Consider the following 21128-nt stretch of genomic DNA (forward strand, 5'->3'; position numbering starts at 1 on the left):
GTTTATCTTCATTAAAACAATATTCATGGCTTCAAAGATATGATATTGAACTGAAAAACAAGAGGATTAAAAGGACCACAGACGATCTCTACAACTGCTGATACACAATTCAGTGTACGGTACCTCCCAACGTCACAGTTGGTTCAACACAAACTGTTCGGTCATCTGGAAAATTATTATTATTATTATACTATTATTCCTATGATAATTTCTATGAATGCACATAAATTAGCAAACATCGTATTCTCCTTATTTTAATTACCTTATTATTACCATATCGTGACTGTAATGTCTAATAGTGCACCTCTGTGTATTATGCCAGATGTTTTGTTTTTGCAGAACTTGATGACTTCTGCCACGATGACAAATGTTCCATTCTTCTGATAAGTTGTAACTTATCAATAGATCACAAACATCTTGCATCATTAAATCTAGCAGTATAATGTTTTTTTTTTTTTTTATAATACAGTTGCTGTGGACATTTATAGACTAAAACCCAACAAGTTATGTAAAGTATTTACTCTAAAGACTTCAGTGTGGCCATAGCGTTGTGTTCTTTTGTCTTGGACACATTATTCATTGTGATCGGGTCCATTTCTAGTCTGAGAAACACATGTCATTGAAATCAGTACATTTTCCATATTTATTGTGGGTACTGTAGATTCAAAAAGAGATGATGACAAAAGGATTCCTAGAAATCAGTGCTAAGTTAAAAGTCTATGAATGAATAACACTCACTCTGTCTTTGCATAATTTCAACAGGCTGACAGGCCTAATAGTCAATCATGTTACCACACAAAGTCTTGCTATTTTAATTTAATCTATCAAATGCAATGTAGACTTACAAAATTGTTTCTCACTTACTTATTTCATTCATGAAGAAAAGCTTTATTTTTTTTAAACAATGGCAAGTTGAAAACAAGAAAGTGATTTTCAAATGGCTTTAACACTTGTCAATTCCTCCTTTCAAAGGAAGGTAGTAAAGGCAAATAAGTTATGCTGTTGACTTTTCCTTTTTTTTTTTCTTTCTTTTAAGTGTTCCAGGTAAGCTTCAAAGCACCAAAAAGGAACTACAATATTACATTCAAAGTATTTAAACCAATCAGTTTTTCTCTTGGCTGAGTTATATTTTACATTTTCACACTGCAGTTTCTAAGTGATATGTGCGATCACTGGCATTTTGCTCCAGTTTTTTTTCCCTCTGTTTTACAATAAAAGTAGGCCACACAAAAATGTTTTTTTTTGGTAGCTTTAACACAATGTCCAGTGAATTCTGAGGTTTTTTGGTTTGCAAAATCCACCAGTCACTTGAGGGACACTTGCTGCAGAGTGGGTGACAAGGTTCATCGATCGCTGATGTCATTTTGCAGGGAAAAAAAACAAAAACGCACCGCCACCGTCTCCAAACTCCTGTCTCATCGGAGTTTAGTGTTGCTGTATGTGTTACGCTGAACAGAAATGAGCTTTTCCATGCAGGTGGTGCGACTTTCATGTAAAGAGCCATGCCACGCATTACTGGGAGGTCGGCCCTCTTCACTCCGGCAGTAGACATACGCCATGGTGTCAGTGCGGCTCTGGATATGGGTGCTGCGCAGGAGGGACCGGCAGTAGTGGCTAATCCTTTCCACCCTATGTAGTATCAGGTTGGCTTTTCTATTGAGGGAGAAGAAAAAAAAAAGAAAAAAATCCAAGCTCAACATCATCACACAAATGTTTTTTTGTATTTTATCACATCATCATTAAATTTTCTCTCAAGTTTGAGTTGACATCCAAAATTGAGACATGCAAAGGCCAAAACAGATCTCACCTTTCCTGAAAATATTAGCACACATGATCTAATCATCAACAAGTATAAAAATCTGCCGTATTGCATTAATGATACAGTGATTTTAAATATGTACCAGATGATACTAGAAGTAGTTTATAAAACTTGATGCGAGTGCTGATGTGTGTGTGTGTGTGTGTGTGTGTGTGTGTGTGTGTGTGTGTGTGTGTGTGTTTCTGATTAGACATGTTTTGGATGGATAGGGAAAAAAAAACAGCCACAATTTCATACCAAAGAGGGCACCTTAAAATTCACTGCGCATCATATATGCCACTCCACCCACCTTAGTGCTGGAGGTTCATTTTGTGCCACAAAGCCATCAAAGAAATTCAAAAAAGAAAGTCAAAAGGAAAATAACATTGCTCCTTTATTTGCACCTCCACTGGCTTTGTGTCTGCACGAAAACACAGCTTTAAATGTTACCAGAATTGAAAGAATTGCAACAATGTCTTTCCTGTCACTCGGACAGGACTGCCAGTCTGGGTCAAAACCACCACATGCAATTGCATTTTGAATTGCCGGGTACCGAATCCGTTCTCTACACCAGAGGCAGAAGTCTATGGTGCGTGCAACAAAGAATTTTGTCACCAGAGTTTCTGTTTACAACATCAAGAAGCCATATATCAGGTACGCTTAATATAAAGAAAATACACATACACGTACACACACACATACATACATACACACACACACATAAATGCATCTATTCCGTACTTGTAAAACAGTAATACACCTACAGAATACATATAGAGTTTAAGTTTTCGAGACTGTTAAGGTCATATGGATACTGAAATGAGGACAACACACGCAGAGAAAGGCAAAATTCCATTTGTTTTGAAAAGCAGTGTCTGCTGAGCATCAACATCTGTCTTTAGTTAAGCAAGGAGTACAGACATCCTTTTCACTTCTTTGCTGAAAAAGGGGGCGGTTTAACATTTTTCTCATTTCCCTTGAATTCTTATGTCTGAAACAACAGAATACCAAGCACATAATCAATGGAAGCTTGCAAGCATGTGAGCTATGGACAAATTAAACACGTTTGATGCCATTCATTATGACGAACAAGGAAATTAACAAAAGAAAAGAAAGAAAAAGTGACACATTTAAAATATTACTTCTGCTTAACCTTTTAGGTTGCAACTAAGGCAACTACTAAGTAAGTACAAATTGGCTTCATCTGATTTAGGCAACTGAATCCTAAGTAATTGATTTCGAAAAAAAAACACAGCTTCAAAGGAAGGCAACCCAGAACTGAAAACAACAACAAATCAAAGAGACCGATGTGTCGGAAATAGAACAAGTACATTTGCAGTAAAGATAATAGCTGTGTTTAGAGTGAAGGTAAATAAAGCAGCAACCATTTATCACATAACAAACACATAACAAAATAATTGTGAACAATGCTCGTGGACATTTTGGGGTTCATAGGTTCTCGGCTCCTGGAGGAGTTCTGACTGTGCTTACGTTTCACTTGGCCATTCCGTTACCTTTTAAGAGGCTCCACCAATAGAGCCTGCTTGTAAATTACCCCAACGAGGCTCAACCCTGCCAACTTCAGGCTGTAAATAATCCGTGCTCACTCATCCAAAAGCCCCCACCCCCCTCCTCATAACTGCCCACACACAAACACACCATGTGACCACCCCAATCCCCATATTAAGTCCCAATGGCAAACCCTTGCCTCCCACCCCCCTTCACCAATCAGAGAGAAGCATCATCTTTCTACAAACCAAAATGATTCCACAATTATCATATCATTATTTATGGCTTGAAAGAAGTGCTTCAAGGCAGTGGGGGTGGACAAAACAAAACATTGGGCCGTAACTTAAGATTTTTGTTGCTATCATCAGCGCTGGACCAACTTCCTTGTCAAACTTGCATACATTAATGTTTTTGTTCTATACTTCTTTTTAAAGTATTGTTTATGTCTCTTCCTTCGAAGTTTTGTTAGTCAGTGAGCTTCCCTTCTCCATATTGTCATAATGTCTCAATGTTTGTTCACACAGCAAACTATCAACGCTGTAAAGAGGGGGAAGTTGACTGGATGTCGGGGTGGCATGTTGTGGACACAAAGGAACTTTTAATGAGAAAGAATAGGAAATAAAGTTTGAAGGTGAGTTAGTGCTAGCCGACCATCACATTTTGTGTTTGGCTTGGCTGTCAAAACTGTGCTTTTGCCCAGATCGTCTCACCTGGGGCCCAGCTCATCCTCACTACGCCAGACGAAATCTCCAAACTTCTCATAGTGGGAATTGTAGTGGTGCTGGACTCTGTATAGCAGCGGAGGAGGGATCTCCATCAGTGTGTTGTAGGCCATCTGCTGCTCCTTGCCGCTGGTGTAGCCATTATACAAGTTGTACACCTTGTCTGCTATCTCTGTAAGGAGGTAAGAGATACACAGAAGAGCGATACAGAGATACGAGGGGGAAAATGGGATATACCATGAGCGAGGAAAGCCAATAAGCAGATAAAGGTGTGATAGAGAACTTCTCTAAGGTGAGGGGACTTGCAAGAGATAGATAAAAATACAAGGATGTTGAACATCAATGCAGCAGAGGCTGAGATATCCTGATTTGTAGTCCCTAATATGGGCCGAGCCTCATACACAGTAGATGCTACACTTTCTTTCTGCCTGGTGAACTCCAGATGATTAGTACATTGAATTTCACATGTGGAATAAGTAGAGTGCCCCTTGTTTTAATAACCATACTATCTAATCATGTATGTCCACATTGTGAGGGTACTTAAGAGTTGAAATGAAAGAGAAAGACAAAATCAAAAGGTGAGAGTACCTTCAGCTCGGCTATCATCCACCATTGGACATGACGTCCTTACTGAGACAAAGCTCGACTCAGAGTTGCTGCCTCGGTTATCCACTGCACGGAGGGTAAACCTAATATGACAATATCATGAAAAATAAAGTTTATTATTTGAATAAAGTTTATTATTTGTGACATCCCAAGATCAAGTAAGATACAGTGCCAGAAGCAAGCAGGAAATATACCAAAAAACAGCGTGGAAGCCATTACCAAGACACTTAAAACATCAACTTCACATATGATTGGCACTTTGGATGTGCTGACATAGACATATACTGACAAAGCCGTCATATACTGTATTTTTTACAGGTTTGCAGGATAATGTGCTGGATGAGATGGTGGTCTTGATAGCTGATATTTGATCATACAACCATACACTGACATCACATATTTTTTCAGTAAACATCTTGTGAATAGGTAGCCAGGGATTGTGGGATTTGAAAATGAGAGCAGCCAGAACCACAGCGGCAGACGAGACAGAAGTAGAGGGGCATCTGGCTTGACTCCAAGCACTCTATAAGGACAAAGTTCCACTGTCTGAAAATGTCAAACATCATCATTTTTGGGGCTCCATGAAGGACCACTCAGTACCGTGATAAGATACCATAGCAAACAGTTCAAGACATTGCAGTAGGAGACGAGACACACTGAGAAAATGTAACGCATCTCAAGTAATGTAGGGCCACACGGCACGGAATAAAAAACAAATGACCTTTAAATGTCCTTTTGAAAATGCCAATCTGTGTACTTCTGAATAAGAAGAAGTACAAGGAGGAATTGGTCATATTTAATCTAAAAAAAGATGAAGGGTGGCGCCGCTTAATCCATCAATATCCTTGCAGCAGCAAGGAGAGAGAGAAGGCGGCAGCCGCTCGTATGAACGCACACGGCTATTTGCCGCTGCTGTCTTGCTGGTCTCTGAATTCCCTGAAGCATACACCCTAACGAAGCAGTAAACAAACATATCAATTGAAAAAGGGTCATAACATTAGCTTTGACGTTTGTTCAGCCTAACTTGTTATGTAGTGTCATATTTTCTACATATTCAGCTGCAACCAACTGCAGAGGCCTTTTCACAGAAGACTTGTTGACATGTAACAGAAAAGGGACAAGTATAGATAATCACATTAGTGATGGCTTTATTCCATTTACCTGCTTAGGTCTCAGAGTCCTGGTGTCGTGCATGCTGGCTAACTCTGTCACACTGTCTTGACACTTGAATAGAACAGAGCTATCACTAATATTATTAGTAACACCAGTGCATTACCTACTATGACATGTCAAAATATCTGCAGTGAAAAAGCCTATTTGGCTACGTGATGAGATTACAGGTGGCTAGCAACAACCTGTAGCATATTGGTACAAACTGTGCAACTTCCACCTGAGCAGAAGTCAAAAAGAATATCTGATAAGCATGAAATTGCATGTTAAATGTTGCAGTATCAATGACGTATGACATAAATAATGTAGTTGTGGTTAAGGGGGTTTTCTGCGTGAATTTTGCCTTGAAAATGAAATAAAAAAGACTCATCCAAATGCACTGTTTTTCTTAGTGCAGGGGGAACTTTGAAAAAGCGAATTTAGTATTGAGACATGTTTGTAACTAGTTATGAAAACATAATTACCACTGTAAAAACAACAGGATGACAACAAGGAAACCACAAAACACAGTGAGACAAATAGAACCACCGATATGGCATTCCATTGCTAAATAAAGAAATTACAATATTATCGTTGTTTCAAAACTTGCTTTTCATCCTAAAAACATTTATCATCGGTTTTCCTGTAATGTCTTGTAAGAGCTGTCCCAATGCTGTCAAATTATTGTTTTGTTAGTAACATGACCTGTTTGGACATAGCTCACATAGTTTGTCTGGTCTTGTTATTCAGCAGGGTGGATGCGGTATTCCCCAAGAACCGCACAAAAGACGCAAAACTGGCTTCTCTGCCCAACAAAACAAAGCCGGCATGTAACAGTCACACTGTTTAAATTATGTGGCCACATAACGTGCAGATGGATACAATGAGGTGGGAAAGGGGAGGGGAGCAGGAGGACGACGAGACAGGAGTTCTATCAAGGCAATTTGTTAAAAGTATTGTTTGGGACCCAGAATGTGAGCTTGCCAGAATTTTTTTGCTGTTTTTTGGTTGTTGGTTGGCATCAATGACATGTACTGTTTGTTCCCCTTCCCAAAGCCCATACAGCAATTACAAGATTGCTATGTATAGTGATACATTATTTTTTACCTGTCAGTCTCAGGTTTAACTTTGGAGACCTGCTATTTGTTTGGGTAAAAAAGGGAAAACATGCCAACATTTTACAGAAAATATGATTTTATTTTTTCAGATCAGTCATGCCAAGGAACCTTGGACAAGGGTCCTTCAAACTCTTAAGCTGCCATTCATAGACACATATAGTAAGATTAAAGGGGGCTGGATGGGATAGAGTGTAGTAACTGTACTCAGAACAGGCACTCGGCGATGATAAAGATCGCCTTGGAGAACAAAGGAACCAGCCACAGTCTGGCCTGCCATAAGAATGTCAAAACATCAAGCAACAGAATTGGCAAGACACACACAACCACCCACCCACCCACCCACACTCACACTGATACACATTACTTTGTCTCTCTCTATTTTCTATCTATATTGCTTGCATATAGCTCAGCGCTGTCTATCCCTCTCTCTAATTCCTTGTCTCTCGCATCTATTCCAAGGCTGTCTGGCTGCACATGGCTCCCCTGGAAGCGGCTCGGTTTTGTCCCTGTGCCATAGTTTTGAAAGCTCAGCAAACAATGAAGAGGACAAATGGCAGATTAATGTTTGTGTATATTGACAATGTTGCCATTAAAGTAACCGTTGTCCTCTAATTTAATGAGACAGTGGAGAGAAAGCCGAACAAGGGATGACAAGACAGAAAACTCAGAGACGGACAGAGCAAGGGAGGAAGAATGAGAGAAAGTGAGAGAGGATCAATTTGGGCAGTATTTTTGGCATGCTGAGAGAAGCTAGGGCAGTAAGGGATGACTTTTCCATGACATCAGCATTTGGACACCCATCAGTAGAGCCAGTCCACAAATCAATCAAAGCCACATAAAATTGTCTCTCACTGCCTGGACATTTGTGGCAGCTTACAGTATCTCATGACTTTGAAATCCTCAGATCTATGCGGCATTACACTGGTGCGACAGCCCTCAACAAAAAATGGATTTGCATTTCATTTTAAAATAGATACATAGCTCAGTTCCGAATGATCTCCCTCTCAGGTGAGCAAGACTTACAGTCCAAATGAATGTAATGAATAACATCTTATTAAAGTATTCAACAGATTTAAATGCATGCTCAAGATATTTTTGGAACTGAGATACTTTGAGAAGATTGACACAACAATAATCCCAACAATACCTTGAAAGACAATAGACAAAATCAAGGCGAGATTTTATCCTGACCACCTACTACTCCTCAGGTCAGATGTGATTGCCGCCCCGGTCAACTCTCCTATGTAAGTAGCCACCACTAGTTCCAAAAATTGCCAGAAGCCACCAATCAACCATTTGTATAATGATGACGTCATTGTGTACTCATTTGCATGAAGCTTATACTCACGAAGCTTAGTTGTGTTGCTCATTGTTTAGTCTTACATTTACATAAGTAATTCATACCATCCCAATCTTAGCAAAGCCAGCTAACTTACTAGTTTTACAAAGCTAGCAAGCAATTCAACATACATTGATCCTAATAATGTAATGATGCTGTTAGTGAAACGTTTAGTAGAACGTTGAACTGTGTCAAATTAATGATCTTTTTTTGCACACAAAGCATGATTCATTTGTGTGCTTTTACTGCCACTATGCACGTCGACATTCCTTTACAAAGCCCATACAAGGTAACCTAAAGCTAACAAACACTGGCTAATGCAGAATACAGAATATCAAAGGTGGGTGACGGTTCTTTACTGGTAAAATGCTGCTGGCACACCAATAACACAGAGGTAAATGTTTTTGGAGAAAAAAAACAAGATAAAGCATGAATTTAGGAGTTCAGGCTGGCATGAACATAAAAAGGATGGGAATTCTGACAAGTTGGATGTCTGTAGAAACTGCCTTAAATAGTCTAAAGCAACAGGAGCAGCTGAGGAGCAATTGGGAAGATGCAGGGCAGGAGGGAGCACATGAGCACAATCTAAAGCAAAAATGTAATATTACGGCAGCTTATACAACAACAACTATTGGCTTTATAAAATGTAAATGGGCTTGTTAGCAATGAATGCAACAGGGTGGTCCCCCATATCCACCTCACACAGGCTCCGCCCTCTACTGGACTCTATGGAGAGCACACATTCGGCAACCAAAAATTTGAATGTAGTCTGCAAATTAGGACGTCCCTTCACAAATTGCTGCGGAACTAACAGTATATTTGGCAGCCCACACCGTTGTCTGCCATCCTTTTTCTTTTCAACGAATGGCAATTTGCCCATGGAGTTGATCAATTGCTGGAGAAGATCATTAGTGCCCGTTTGTCTCTGGCCTCATCAACATGACAGACAGAAACGCCTGCTTTGAGTACCTTGGCGCAGACCAAGCAGAGAGTGGTGTTCAGCAGCCACTACCCTGCCCAGCCTGCCCTATTTGATGCCAGCAGCTGTGGGATCACTCCCGTTGCTTCCCCCTGAGCTGGTAAGCCGTCTCCACCATGGTTTTTACAGAGCCCATATCAACGGGCAGGGTGGAGCTTGGTCTGCTGCCTTGTTTAGGAAGGCGGAAGTAGATCTGTTCGCCAACCGCCAGAAAAACCCACTATGGTTCTCCCTGGAACAGCAAGACAATCCACACGTGCCATGGTCAAGAAAGCTGCTTTATGCCTTTACTCCACTCCGCCACATCCCATACTTGATGAAGAAAATGTCGCAGGAGCAGTTGTCAGTCATTCAGGGAGCCCCAGGCTGGTGTTCTGCGCCGTAGTATGCAGGAATGACCCAGCAATGGACCATCCCCCAGTTCTGAAGAGTTTTGTCTCAGGAGTTCACTTCTGGATTTCACTGTTGGCCCTTTTATGTGTTGTTTTCTATTTTTTGTTACGAGCTATTGCTTTCTTTCTTTACACGTCATTGCTACATCAGCTCTTGTGTACAATCAATCAGCGTACACTTTCACCACTCATGGTTATTGTTGTGCTGGGAGAGTACTTCATCTGAAATAGAGGCTAAAAAGCCCCATAAAACGTCTTTCTGAGAACTATGATCGTTTGTAGTTTTTGCGGTGCAGACAAAATACAGATTGGGGTTCTAAGAACTATGAAAAAGTTCCTCCGGTCCGACAGCACCTAATGAAATGGGGTTTCTTAGAACTAAGTTCTTAGAACTATGAAAAAGTTCCTCCGGTCCGAAAACGCCGATTGACTGCTGTCTGTCAGCCATATTGCAACACAGGGCAATTGAAGCTTTATTCTATGAATGAAGACAACTATTTGATAAAACTACTTACCTGTTTGGAAGCACAAAGTCAACACTATCATTAAAATCTGTGGTTAGTGAATGGTGTTGAAAGCCTGATAGCAAAACAACTATATTAATATGTAGCCTGATGTTCTCTAATTCTAATACTTGATTTAGACTGTTCAATTGTATCCAATATATTGGTTGGCCATTCACTTTTGAAATGGGTGTAACTTAAAGTAAAGAGCATTACGTTTGTTGGGGTATGTTAGGGCCATAGCAACCTTGGTGATGATCAAGTGTAAAGCCAGTACCAGTAGAGGTCTTATCAGGCTCTTGATTAAGACCGCAGAGTTGGCTGCAAGCAGATGTGCCCTCAGACGTAATTCCGACGCAGATTCTGCTCTTATCAGAGAAAAACAACACTGGAGAATGCCTAAACAAAGATAACACTGATAGTTGGAAATTAGGTTTTGTTGCAGGTTGACTGATACAGATTAAACTAATACTTATTCCCAACTATTCTTCATCCACTGTCAAAGCCTGTAGGACACTCAAAATCATCTTTTTTATTTTTATTTTTTATGAAACAGATGCTAATTAACATCATCTTCTAAAAATGTCACCAATAACTGTTGACTGCTTCCTGGCATTTATTCGACATATTTTGTCATCTTTATTTACTTCAGCAGTGAACACTTGAATTCTATGCAAATGTAATATTTAAATTTAAATTATTACATTTAAATATTCCAACGTTAATGTTAGATTCATGAAAACAAATCACATATTTTATTATTATAGCTGTGTTGTTGGGAGACATTAATGTTAAATAGCTTGTTGGCATTGCTACATTAATCCATCCTTTACCTTCCCTCTGGGGTAAATATAAACAGACTACACACACACACACAGCAGTTGAAGACCTTGTTATGCCAATGTTAAGGTTCCCAAAACAAACCAAGGCCGCCACATAGCAAGAGCAGTATAAAAACAAGTGACATAACAAAACCTGAGAAAAGACAGACCAACGCTGAGAAGTGTGTTTCATGTGTCCAATGACAGCCACAACAACATCTGGGTCCTGTCTGGTTCACTGTCTGCTGCTCTTGCAACTTTGGTTCAAGATATAGAGGGCAAATAGGTGCTCAGAGCAAATGCACATCACAGCAATACCCAATTGGATAAAACACTATTTTTATAATTATTATTTTGTTGTTGACGCTGTTACAGAGACCTGTTGGGCTAGCTCTAAGGTTGTTTTTAAGGTTGTAGTTTGTGGTGTTGTTTTATTGAAATGTACAATGTTGTATGGAGCTTCTTTCCATAAATGAAATATAAGAAACAGGTGTCAGTGTAATACAGTCCAGTAAATAACCACTCCACCATGCATTTGATATAAAAATGTTTGTGGGACATCATTATGGTTATTACCATGGTTTTTCAGAAGACCAAGTCTAACGGCAGATGGGGTAATCCCTATTACTAACAAATCCACAATCAGCAACAGCAAATAGACCTGGATGTCATAGACTGTCAAACTTTGATGTCTTAGGGTGATGGCTTTTAGTTAAACAAACACCGCCTCTTAACAGAGATCCTTCTGTATTCACTAAAACCCTGGTCTGCTCTGACCAAAAGAACATAAAAGAACGGAAGCATCCACCACTTTCACCAAGTTGAGACTAAGTATGCCTCCCTAGTTAACTCGACACAGCTGTTGAAGGTAACAACATTCACCCCCTGAAACAAAATAGCATCTGCAGTGGGATTTGTAGACACCCAAGGGAGGATGTGGTACTGCTGATATTTGCCCAGTCATTTTTGTTTTGGAAAGATGCAAACATGGCCACAACATCATTTTTAATAACAAAAGGTCTTTCTATGGTAATGAAAAAACACTGAAGACATAAAGATGTGGTCAGAAAAACGATCAAGTGAATCTAGATCATTGTCGCAGAATACTGTAGGTGATTCGGGACACGATTGTGCAGCTTTGGTGTAGTAATGCGCTCTGTGATTACTTACAAGTTTTATTAATAAAAATGTTAAGTCATAGCAAAAATGGAGCACATCATCGTTTTCCCTTTTATCAAACAATGGGAACCACCCGCATGTTCTGGCAGTTTATAGACACATTTCCTAACCTCCACACGACACTGATGTATGAGGCGTATTAAACATGGCTGCCAAAATATATCTAGAGCCTTTAGAATTTCAGGGAAAATCTCCACCATCACTTTGTCACTGAGGTGTTTTTGTCATCCTCCACTTGAGAGATGGCCAAGACTTCCTCTGAATCCTCAAAGTATGCCTACTCCATTGTTCCTCAAGCCAAGGGCAGCAGTTCTCCTCCGCTGAAAACAGCCTTGGTGAGGCTCTTTCTCCACTTCCTAAATTGTGTCATGGGTAGCCATTACCTCTTTGAAGCCAAACGAAAGTCTCTCTCCTGGGCCTCACAAAACTCCTTCCACTCATTTGCTTCCTAGACCCCTGGAGCTGCAGTACTTAAGGCTTCCTAGAACGTGACCACTGATTAAGTAGTTTCCCGGGTTAAACAAGTCTGATACTCTCCTTGTTTGGCTTGACAGCCTTATTCACCAGAGGTGTCCACCAGGATCTCCGGTTGAGCATTGGGGCACACCTACAATGGGCCACTTTAAAAAAGGACTGAATACAACTACAAAGTTGATCATGGGTTTTTGAGAAATAGGTGTTCTTGTACAAGATGTAACCCCTGTCTTTCGACCCATATCCATGAGTTTTATTCTAGTTCTAGGGAAGAATACTCTTTTTTGAAGATGCTCACTATATTGACATGTGGAAGTCTAAGTCAAGCTCCTCACCTGAGACCAATGTGCCTTATTAGACCCAGCTTTACAACACAGCTCACAGGGTCTGAGGGGCACACAAAATCTCCCACCGTGATCATGCGGAAATTCTCCTCCGGCTTATATTATATTGCACTGTATATTGCTTCATTAAAAAACACATTTGGAAGCATATTTTCCCCATAAGTGTAACATTCATTTTCTATTAATTTTACAACCACTGAAATCTGAAAATAATTATGGTCTCACCACTCTTCACATACATGTTAACCTTGAAACTATGTCTAAATTACATACAACAGAATACAATTTATGACTTATGTTTATCCATACGGTGAAGAAATAAACATTCACAATAAATCAGTAATTTAATTGACTTGGAAAACTTGGCAAAGGGCATCAGCAGACTTACTTGTAGAGACTGTCTGATTCCAGGCATTTGAAGACAACCGAGTATAGCACAGAGTGAGGATGGTCTCCGGTCCTCTTCCCAGCAACAACACAGGACGAACCCAAACCAGAAAACAGATCATCCACTAAGCTCAGAACTTCACCTAGTAGAGAGAGACGAAATTGAAGGAAATAAAGAAAAGTACAAAGGGTGAAATGAAGACAGAGAGAAACTAAAAACAAATCTTGCAAAAGGTCACATTGGAAATGTTATTTGTACTGGTTTACCATCTGTCATACTTTCTGCCAAAAAAGGAGGGAAAAAAGCAATTATCTTTCAACATTATCTTTCATCTACTGTTTTTAGTTAAACAAAACAATATCAGAGAAAAAACAATGTTCGCCCAACATTAACTCAGTCATATATTCATTTCTACATTTAGGAAAGTAGTTATTTTGTTATCAATGATTGTGTTATTTGGTGTTATCATTGTCACTGCTGCTCTGTCCGATGGGAGCCATTTCTCCAGCACAGAGCCCGAGGCTAAATTAAATATGACTTTTTGCTGGCAGCAGCCCATACACACTACATTACAGAACTGTAAGAAAACAGGATTTCTTTCCTTTATGCGCACACGGTAGTGTTACAATGATATCTCTCTGAGCACCCTGCTGTCTCACAAAACACTACTTTACAAGTTGTGAAATATCTTTCATGTCAGCTTACGGGAAAGGCAAGCGATGCAAACTTGTTCATTTAGAGACACACACACACACACACGCACACACACACTGCCAGTTTCCAGTACTCATGGAGGTGATGGAAAAAAGAGGAAGCTGTCAAAATAGTTTAAAAGCTCTCAAATGGTTGGATTCCCAACTATTTCTTCACATGGTAAAGGGCAGCTTAGTTTTAGCTTATGATACATGGGCCAACTTATAAACACAGGGAGTAAGTCTGGCTGGTAGGGCACAAGGGGATGGTAAGAAAAGGTTGCAGAAGAGAGGAAAAAGAACTGCGCGAATGAATGATTTGACCTTTTCACGGAAAGAACTCTGTGTGTTGGAGGTTTTCCCCGAAACACATTCTTGCACTGTTGCTCCTTCAAAGATTTTAAACATGAATCTCAATTTTGATTTATTTATTTTGTCAGTTGTTGAAATCTGCTAAGAACTGTAAAATAAGTTGTTTATATTTTGTTTATAAATTGTCAGAAACTCTTATATTTTGTTTTATATTTGTTCAGCTACTCTGTGGATAAATTCTCACTCAAAGTAAAACCTTTTTATTAAACAGACAGATTATACTGGTTTGTCAACAGGAAATTAAGAAGCCAGATGTTTTAAATAATGACCATTTTTAGTACAAATTAGGTCAATCATATATTAGAGCATATTAACGACGTTCACATTGTTTCAGTTTTGCTTGATTTAAACCTCAGCAATAGAGTGTTGCAATTACTGCGCTTCAAACACTGTCCATAATTGCATTTATTTTACATTACTTTGTATGGAGCTGGTGAGGTCTTTCATCTGGTTCCCTTCAGAAGGGAAAACAGGACCATCTTAAAGTATGGAGATGACTGTTAATATTAATAGGCTCCAGGACAATGAGACCAGCCACAGCCTTGTCATCAATACCTTTGTCAGGTGGTCCGATTTAACATCTGTAAAACCGTAAAACCAAAGACATGATAAATGATTTAAGAAGACCTGCCCATACATGAATACATACAGCATTTATTAATAGTTGGATTGTGGAATATTTCAAACATCTTTGGACGATTATTGTATCAAAACTGAAATTTGAAGCAAATTGTGAAGCTGTGTTCAAAAAGGGACACCAGTGTGTGTTTTGTGTCATTTGCTTTCTGTTAGTTATTAACAGGAGTGACAATGAAGTTTGCAAGGTTTATAACCGGCTAATACACAATTGCTAATAAATACAACCCTGTCTTGTAGAAATAACATATAAACAAAACCTACCTGCAAAAGCAAATATATTTTTGGAGAACACAAACACTGACAGAACAGTGAAAACTTTCCCCTGAGATTTTTAGAAAGTAACAAAAACAAAAGTAGACAAAGGAACTATAAAATGACATCAAGGAAGGATAAGTTGTATGGCAAGCTGAGTTCTGCTGCTGCTTTCTGCATGCATGGCTAGCTAAAGGTGAAACACTATTCAAATGTGTTCAGATATGTGTGGCATACCTACACCGGGCAACGTCATCTCCTTCTTTTTTTCATGGGCTTGACATCATTTTATGGATGATAAGTGATTAAGAAAAGGGTTTTGGGAAAGAGACTTGTCTGGAAAGTGGCAGTGATTTGATGAAATGCAATGGAAAGCAAAAAAAGTTGAAACAAAGATGATGGATGTGAATACATTTGCCTGAAGAAAATATGACTTGAACTCCCAACTCAAGCAAAGATGTATTCCGCTGTGCCAATATTAAGCTTTTAGGGAAATTTGTATTTATTTATCCCTACCCATAACTTATGATCCTGCATGCAACAAAGATGAGAGAGTAAAAACTTCAGTTACTGAGCCTATATCTAAATCTTCTAGTGGTCAAAACTCCACACATAAAGCACTGATTATGCCGTTGTTAAATGAATTGATCATAGCGTTTATATTGTAGCTCACTGACAGCACAGCGAGGTGCTTAAGTAACCTCTATGCATCTGAGAGACTAAACTAAATTCAAATGTCTTCAGTCTGGTCTTTGGTTGCTCTCGGGTGGCTTATTGCATAATTATCAATTTAAGGACTCAGCAGGAAACCCAGTGTGTTATGGATCTTTAAGAATCATATACCTTTACCTAGCAAACTTTACCACACATTCCATAGTTCAACCCCTCTTTAAACAGAGCCATCTGAAAGCTATAAACTGTTATGCAATTACATAAATATATGACAAGTATACGCAGGCATAGTGGGAGTACAGAATGTACAGTCATGCAGTAAATGGGCTGATATTCACCTTTTCTATGTCTAAATGTCAGTTTGCAAGAACCAAACAATTCTAAGTAACGACAATCATATATTTAAACTTTCTAAACTAACATCATAGAAAATAGGACAGTTGTTTCACAAGGAATCTTTGCATATCTTGAAAACCGTTCATCAAATCTCCTTCACACTTGGTGATTGCTGGGTATCCAAGGGTGTGCATTGTCGAATTTGGTGCAATTTGGACAAGCATCACGTTCAATATTTATAAACTTTGAACAAAGCAAACAGCGCTCTCTGCAGCAGCGGGGGCAGGGCTTCAGGGCTCTGCAGACTGAGTCGAGCATGTTGTTCACAGCGGGCTTGACTGCATTTCTGTTCTGCTGCTGGATACTGGATAAGCTAACGTCACAACCAAACTTTTCTTTACTTTCCTGGATTCAATGAGTGTTGATCTGAATTTGGTTAACTACTGGTTTACTTGAAAATACTCCTTTTTTAACACCTTGTCCCTCCTGCTTGCTAAACTTGTCAATTTGAAAGTGAGAGGGTACAAAGAAAATACCTGCTTTCATTCATTATCACAAATAAAAAAGAGTTTTAAAAAAGGGGGTGGTGGGGGGGGGGTTGTGTAAATGCCTATGAAGGAGTGGAGACTTGGGTGAGGAAATTATTAAATCAAATGTGGAGTGTTCACACATGCAAAATGATGGTATGACTCAACTGCTAAACTGGTAGTCTTTTTACAAGCAGTTGGAACACATGTATGGCTATGTCTGGAAGTTTGCTGATTTCTATTGAGGGGCTCCAATCATCTACTGCCTCCAAGGTGGTAGCTTTTAAGTGCTTGCATACCGATCTAGAATTTGTTAATAATACTCAAAATCAAATCCATTAACCCCAGAGTGAGATATCAAAACCCACCCAGAAGTAGCTGTAATGGTTCTACCCTTCTGAGAGGTTCCTCATGGGTAGTCCTGTGGTCCATCAACATTTCTGTCAATACAAAAGCAAGAACAGCACACAGCTGGCAAAAATTAAGGCCCCCGAAATTCTATTACGGTAAAAGCCATTTTGCATGTTCTCCAGCTCATATGGCGATTAAATCCTCATGGTAAATGCCAGGTGACCTTTTTAGTAAACTGAAAGGGGAACAAATAATAGCAAATCATGGGAACATGACGAGATGGGCTGACGGACAGCATAAAGAGAGAACCGCTCTGATTCAAACACACAGGCCTCAAAACTATGATGTAGTTGCAAACAAGTCAAGTCAAGTTTATTTGTACGTACCCAATATCATATATCTGCAAGGGCTTTGCGGGCACACAACAGCAACAGTCCTAAACCATAGACTCACCCAAATTCTCTAAGAAGAAAAGGAAAACCCCTCTAGAAAATCCTTATCACATAAACAAAAAAAGGAGGGGGTGGGCACACACATTTAAAGAGAGCTCCTTCCTCTGTGGGCAGCATGGGGTGAATAGTAGCCATAGGCGGGGACATTGAAATAACAAAGAGTCAACAGAAAGTTGAGCAAGTAGAGCAATTGAATCACAACAGAGGGATTATAAACTAACCCAATACCAACCCTGTCTCCTACAAAGGTACCTACCCATACAACTAAATTGCATTCTCAGTTACGTTTCGAGGGAAACGTCAACACATTCTTACTTTCAACTCTTCAAATACCAACACTTGGTCAGAGCCCCTTGGCACTAGCAAGTGGCAAACCAGTCACGTGACTAGCAACTCACATACATAACAACACTAGCGAATTACGTGACTCAGGTGACAAAATATCAACTTTTAATTTTGCACCGTACATAAATACATAAACTCTCACGCACTATGTATTACATCACATGCTCTTACCGTCCATAACCCCAAGGGAGGTTTAAGCTTGGAGTTAGTTGTTGCATATAGCCACTAAAGGGAGCCTTCGTGTGTCAATTTCTGATGCTGAGGGGTACTGACCGACTGTCGGAAAGGAGAATGGATTGGAAACATATTTTCTCCTGGAATATGGTCTTAGTTTTAAACATATAGTAAACGGTAAACACACACAAATACAATAAAATTGCTTGGTCATGTTTAGGCCACAAAACTACTTGGTTAAGTTTGGTAAAAACATCAAGGTTTGGCTTAGGTTTGTTATGCTATTTAAGTTGTATTTGGATATATATGAAAATAAGTCAACGTTGACTTTGGGTTTACACAAACAGCAGTCTCCTTGAATGAAATTACTCTGTTTGTTAGACTATGTAGAAATGTATTTGTAAATACGTCAAAAACTAACGTAATCAGGGTGAAAATGCATTTCCCCCGAATCACAATTGACAGAGCAATTTTGTTGCATGGGAACGTAGTTTTTAGGAGACCCGACCGTGCATACACAATGAACATGCACACCTTCAACTTGTTGGTCCTTCTGTGGCAGGATGTGGAGACAGGTGTGTACATGGTGGAATTTCGTCTTATGTTGGAAGCCAGACTTGTTATACCGTTATCCCCGACATACCTTTTCAATTATGCCACTGAGTTCAGACAGTGTAATTGCCGCAGCCATTAGCTGTGTGTGTGTATGTGTGTGTGTGTATTTATGTGTGAGTGAGTTAGAAAGAGAGTGTATATATAAATTCTAAAGGTCAGTAGGTTCACACATGAGGACTTTTTTCTGCTCCAAGAAGAAATTTGAGGGGAAGTGCCTGAAGAAAAAACACTGCAGTATGGCAATGTTCTTTTACCCGTTTAGTTAGGGGATGTATGAATGTATCTAGATGTCTGTACAGTGAATGAAAGTAGTAATGAAATTGTTCTATACAGTAGAAATTACAGCAGTGCATTTAAAACATGTACACGTGCTGCTGTTCTTTTTTTAACAATTATATTTTTGGTCCTTTTCCTCAATTGCCAACTTTTTCATATTATAAATACTTTTGCCAGTAGACAACCAAAGATAAAAACTGTACTGTAAAACATTAGCTGGATATGATAATATACACAATATTTCAAGATATTTTTGTGTGCTATATTTCCATCATACCAGCTGAAATTATTTTAATTTACTAAAAAGTTTAAAGTTGAATCTGAGATTCCATCTTAATACATAATTCAGTATTTGTTGTGTTCACAGGTTATGCAAAATTCGGTGCTTCAAAAACAAAATTTTGTCTATGAATTATAAATTCTCTTACTGGAAATTTGAAATGATGTAATACTGTAATAATACATTTTAATTCTGAAGTACTGCATGGACATCCACAGTATAAAGTATGTGCTGGTCTCACATGTGTTTTTTCTGTTCATCCTCTCCTTCCCTTTCTCAAATTACATTTCTGTTTGTCCTCAAACTACCTTCTTTCTCCACTCTGTTTTATTCTTTCTCTCTTTCTATGTTAACCTAATATCAGTCTAGGCATACATATTAACAAACAAATCACAAGCTTTATATTTCCTGTGCTGCCAAACATGCTCCGGCCTCTTCCGTTAAAACTGTCAGCACTCAACCCTCCACACCGAGCCTCCTCAATGCTACCTTCCTCCCTGCCTCTCTCTCTCTCACACACATGACGTAGACATTACACAGGTACACACAAACAGTCACATGGAAACTAATGTCACACAATGCCACCTATGGGAGGAAATTCAAGGTAAAACTAAAGGTGTGGGAGGGGGTTGCAATTGAGTTGTGGGGATTTACTAACGTCATCCTTGGCACATATGTAGTGGTCGGAACAAAGCACTGTGGGAAACAGATTTCTCCAAGCAGGTTGAGTTGCGCAAAGGTTTTTCTAATCAGGTAGAGGGACATCCCTTTGGACAACCCTGCTGAGGCATTGTTCTGGCAGAAAGATACATCATTTATTTATGAAAAACATTTTTTTCGAGGTTTGAGAGAGAGGGCCAAAATAGATTGGAAGGGAATTATGTGCTCACACTTTGATGCAGAATCATGTAATAAAGTGCATTCTGCATTGCGCTATGCAGATATATACTCGATTCGAACTGTCCTTGTACCATTACTTTGTAGTGTTGTAATAAGTACTTGCTGCATTATACAGCTGGTTGTTATATATGCATACATGAATACATATCAAGAATAAAAATAAAAAAAAAACCACAAGGAGGCAAACAGAATAAACTCAAAGATCAAAATCAAAAATTATTTTAGTTTAGTATGGTAACATTTGCTTTTTAGCATGTGACCCGCGTGTTGTCTGTTTTTACTGTAGCTCTGTCTCCCCCTGGGTCTGTATCTAGCACTAAGAATAGACCAGTGGGAGATGACAGGGTGTTGGCTTGTGTCTTACTGTGATGCTGCACTGTATTGACTGGTTGATGTGCACTGCCATCCTCCACCTGCTGTACCACAAGACTGGTGGGCTCCCATGGCTTCAGCTGGCTCTGTAGAGTGTGTAGGGTGAGCAATTATTGCTTGTGTCTTACGCTGAGACCAGCTTGGGCTAGCTAACTTTTCCAGTACATGTTGTGCGGTGGTCATTTTGTGTAATGTTTCTGCACAATGTCAGTTAGGCTTGTAACTGAGAGTGGTTATAAATGGTAACTCTAGTTCTATGACTAAAGGTGGAGCTCCCATAGGACTTAGGTTACAAGAGAGTTCTCATGGTCCATTTGCCCATGACAGTAAAAAGACTGCCTGTATAGTTAATGGTAATACTTCAATTTGAAACAAATTATATTTTGTTTCTATCACAGTTTGGGCTGGATTTTCAGGGTTAGTACAATGGCATCCTTTACTGAAGATAAGTCAGAAGGTTGGCTTGTTTATTAAATATCTCTCATGTTAGAGTTTTGCAAATATAAATGGTGATGCATTAAGTAAAAATATATTCTTATGACGGGAGGATAA

General features: G+C 39.2%; 1 protein-coding gene across 1 annotated transcript in view; it reads right to left on the reverse strand.

The window, feature by feature from the left end:
• Positions 1–1169: 1169 nt before the first annotated feature.
• The window catches only part of astn2 (astrotactin 2), a 214188-nt gene continuing 194229 nt past the window's right edge, over positions 1170–21128 (reverse strand). Inside the window, exons 20-23 of the mRNA XM_076086837.1 lie at positions 13322–13463; positions 4618–4718; positions 4018–4201; positions 1170–1653 (exon numbers count right to left, since the gene is read on the reverse strand). Coding sequence (XP_075942952.1) covers positions 1416–1653; positions 4018–4201; positions 4618–4718; positions 13322–13463 — 665 coding nt within the window. The 3' untranslated portion in view covers positions 1170–1415. The remainder of the gene's footprint in view (positions 1654–4017; positions 4202–4617; positions 4719–13321; positions 13464–21128) is intronic.

Source organism: Anarhichas minor, unplaced genomic scaffold (genome assembly GCF_050575085.1).
Source record: "Anarhichas minor isolate MPS153535 unplaced genomic scaffold, ASM5057508v1 ptg000002l, whole genome shotgun sequence".
NCBI classification, from domain to species: domain Eukaryota; kingdom Metazoa; phylum Chordata; class Actinopteri; order Perciformes; family Anarhichadidae; genus Anarhichas; species Anarhichas minor.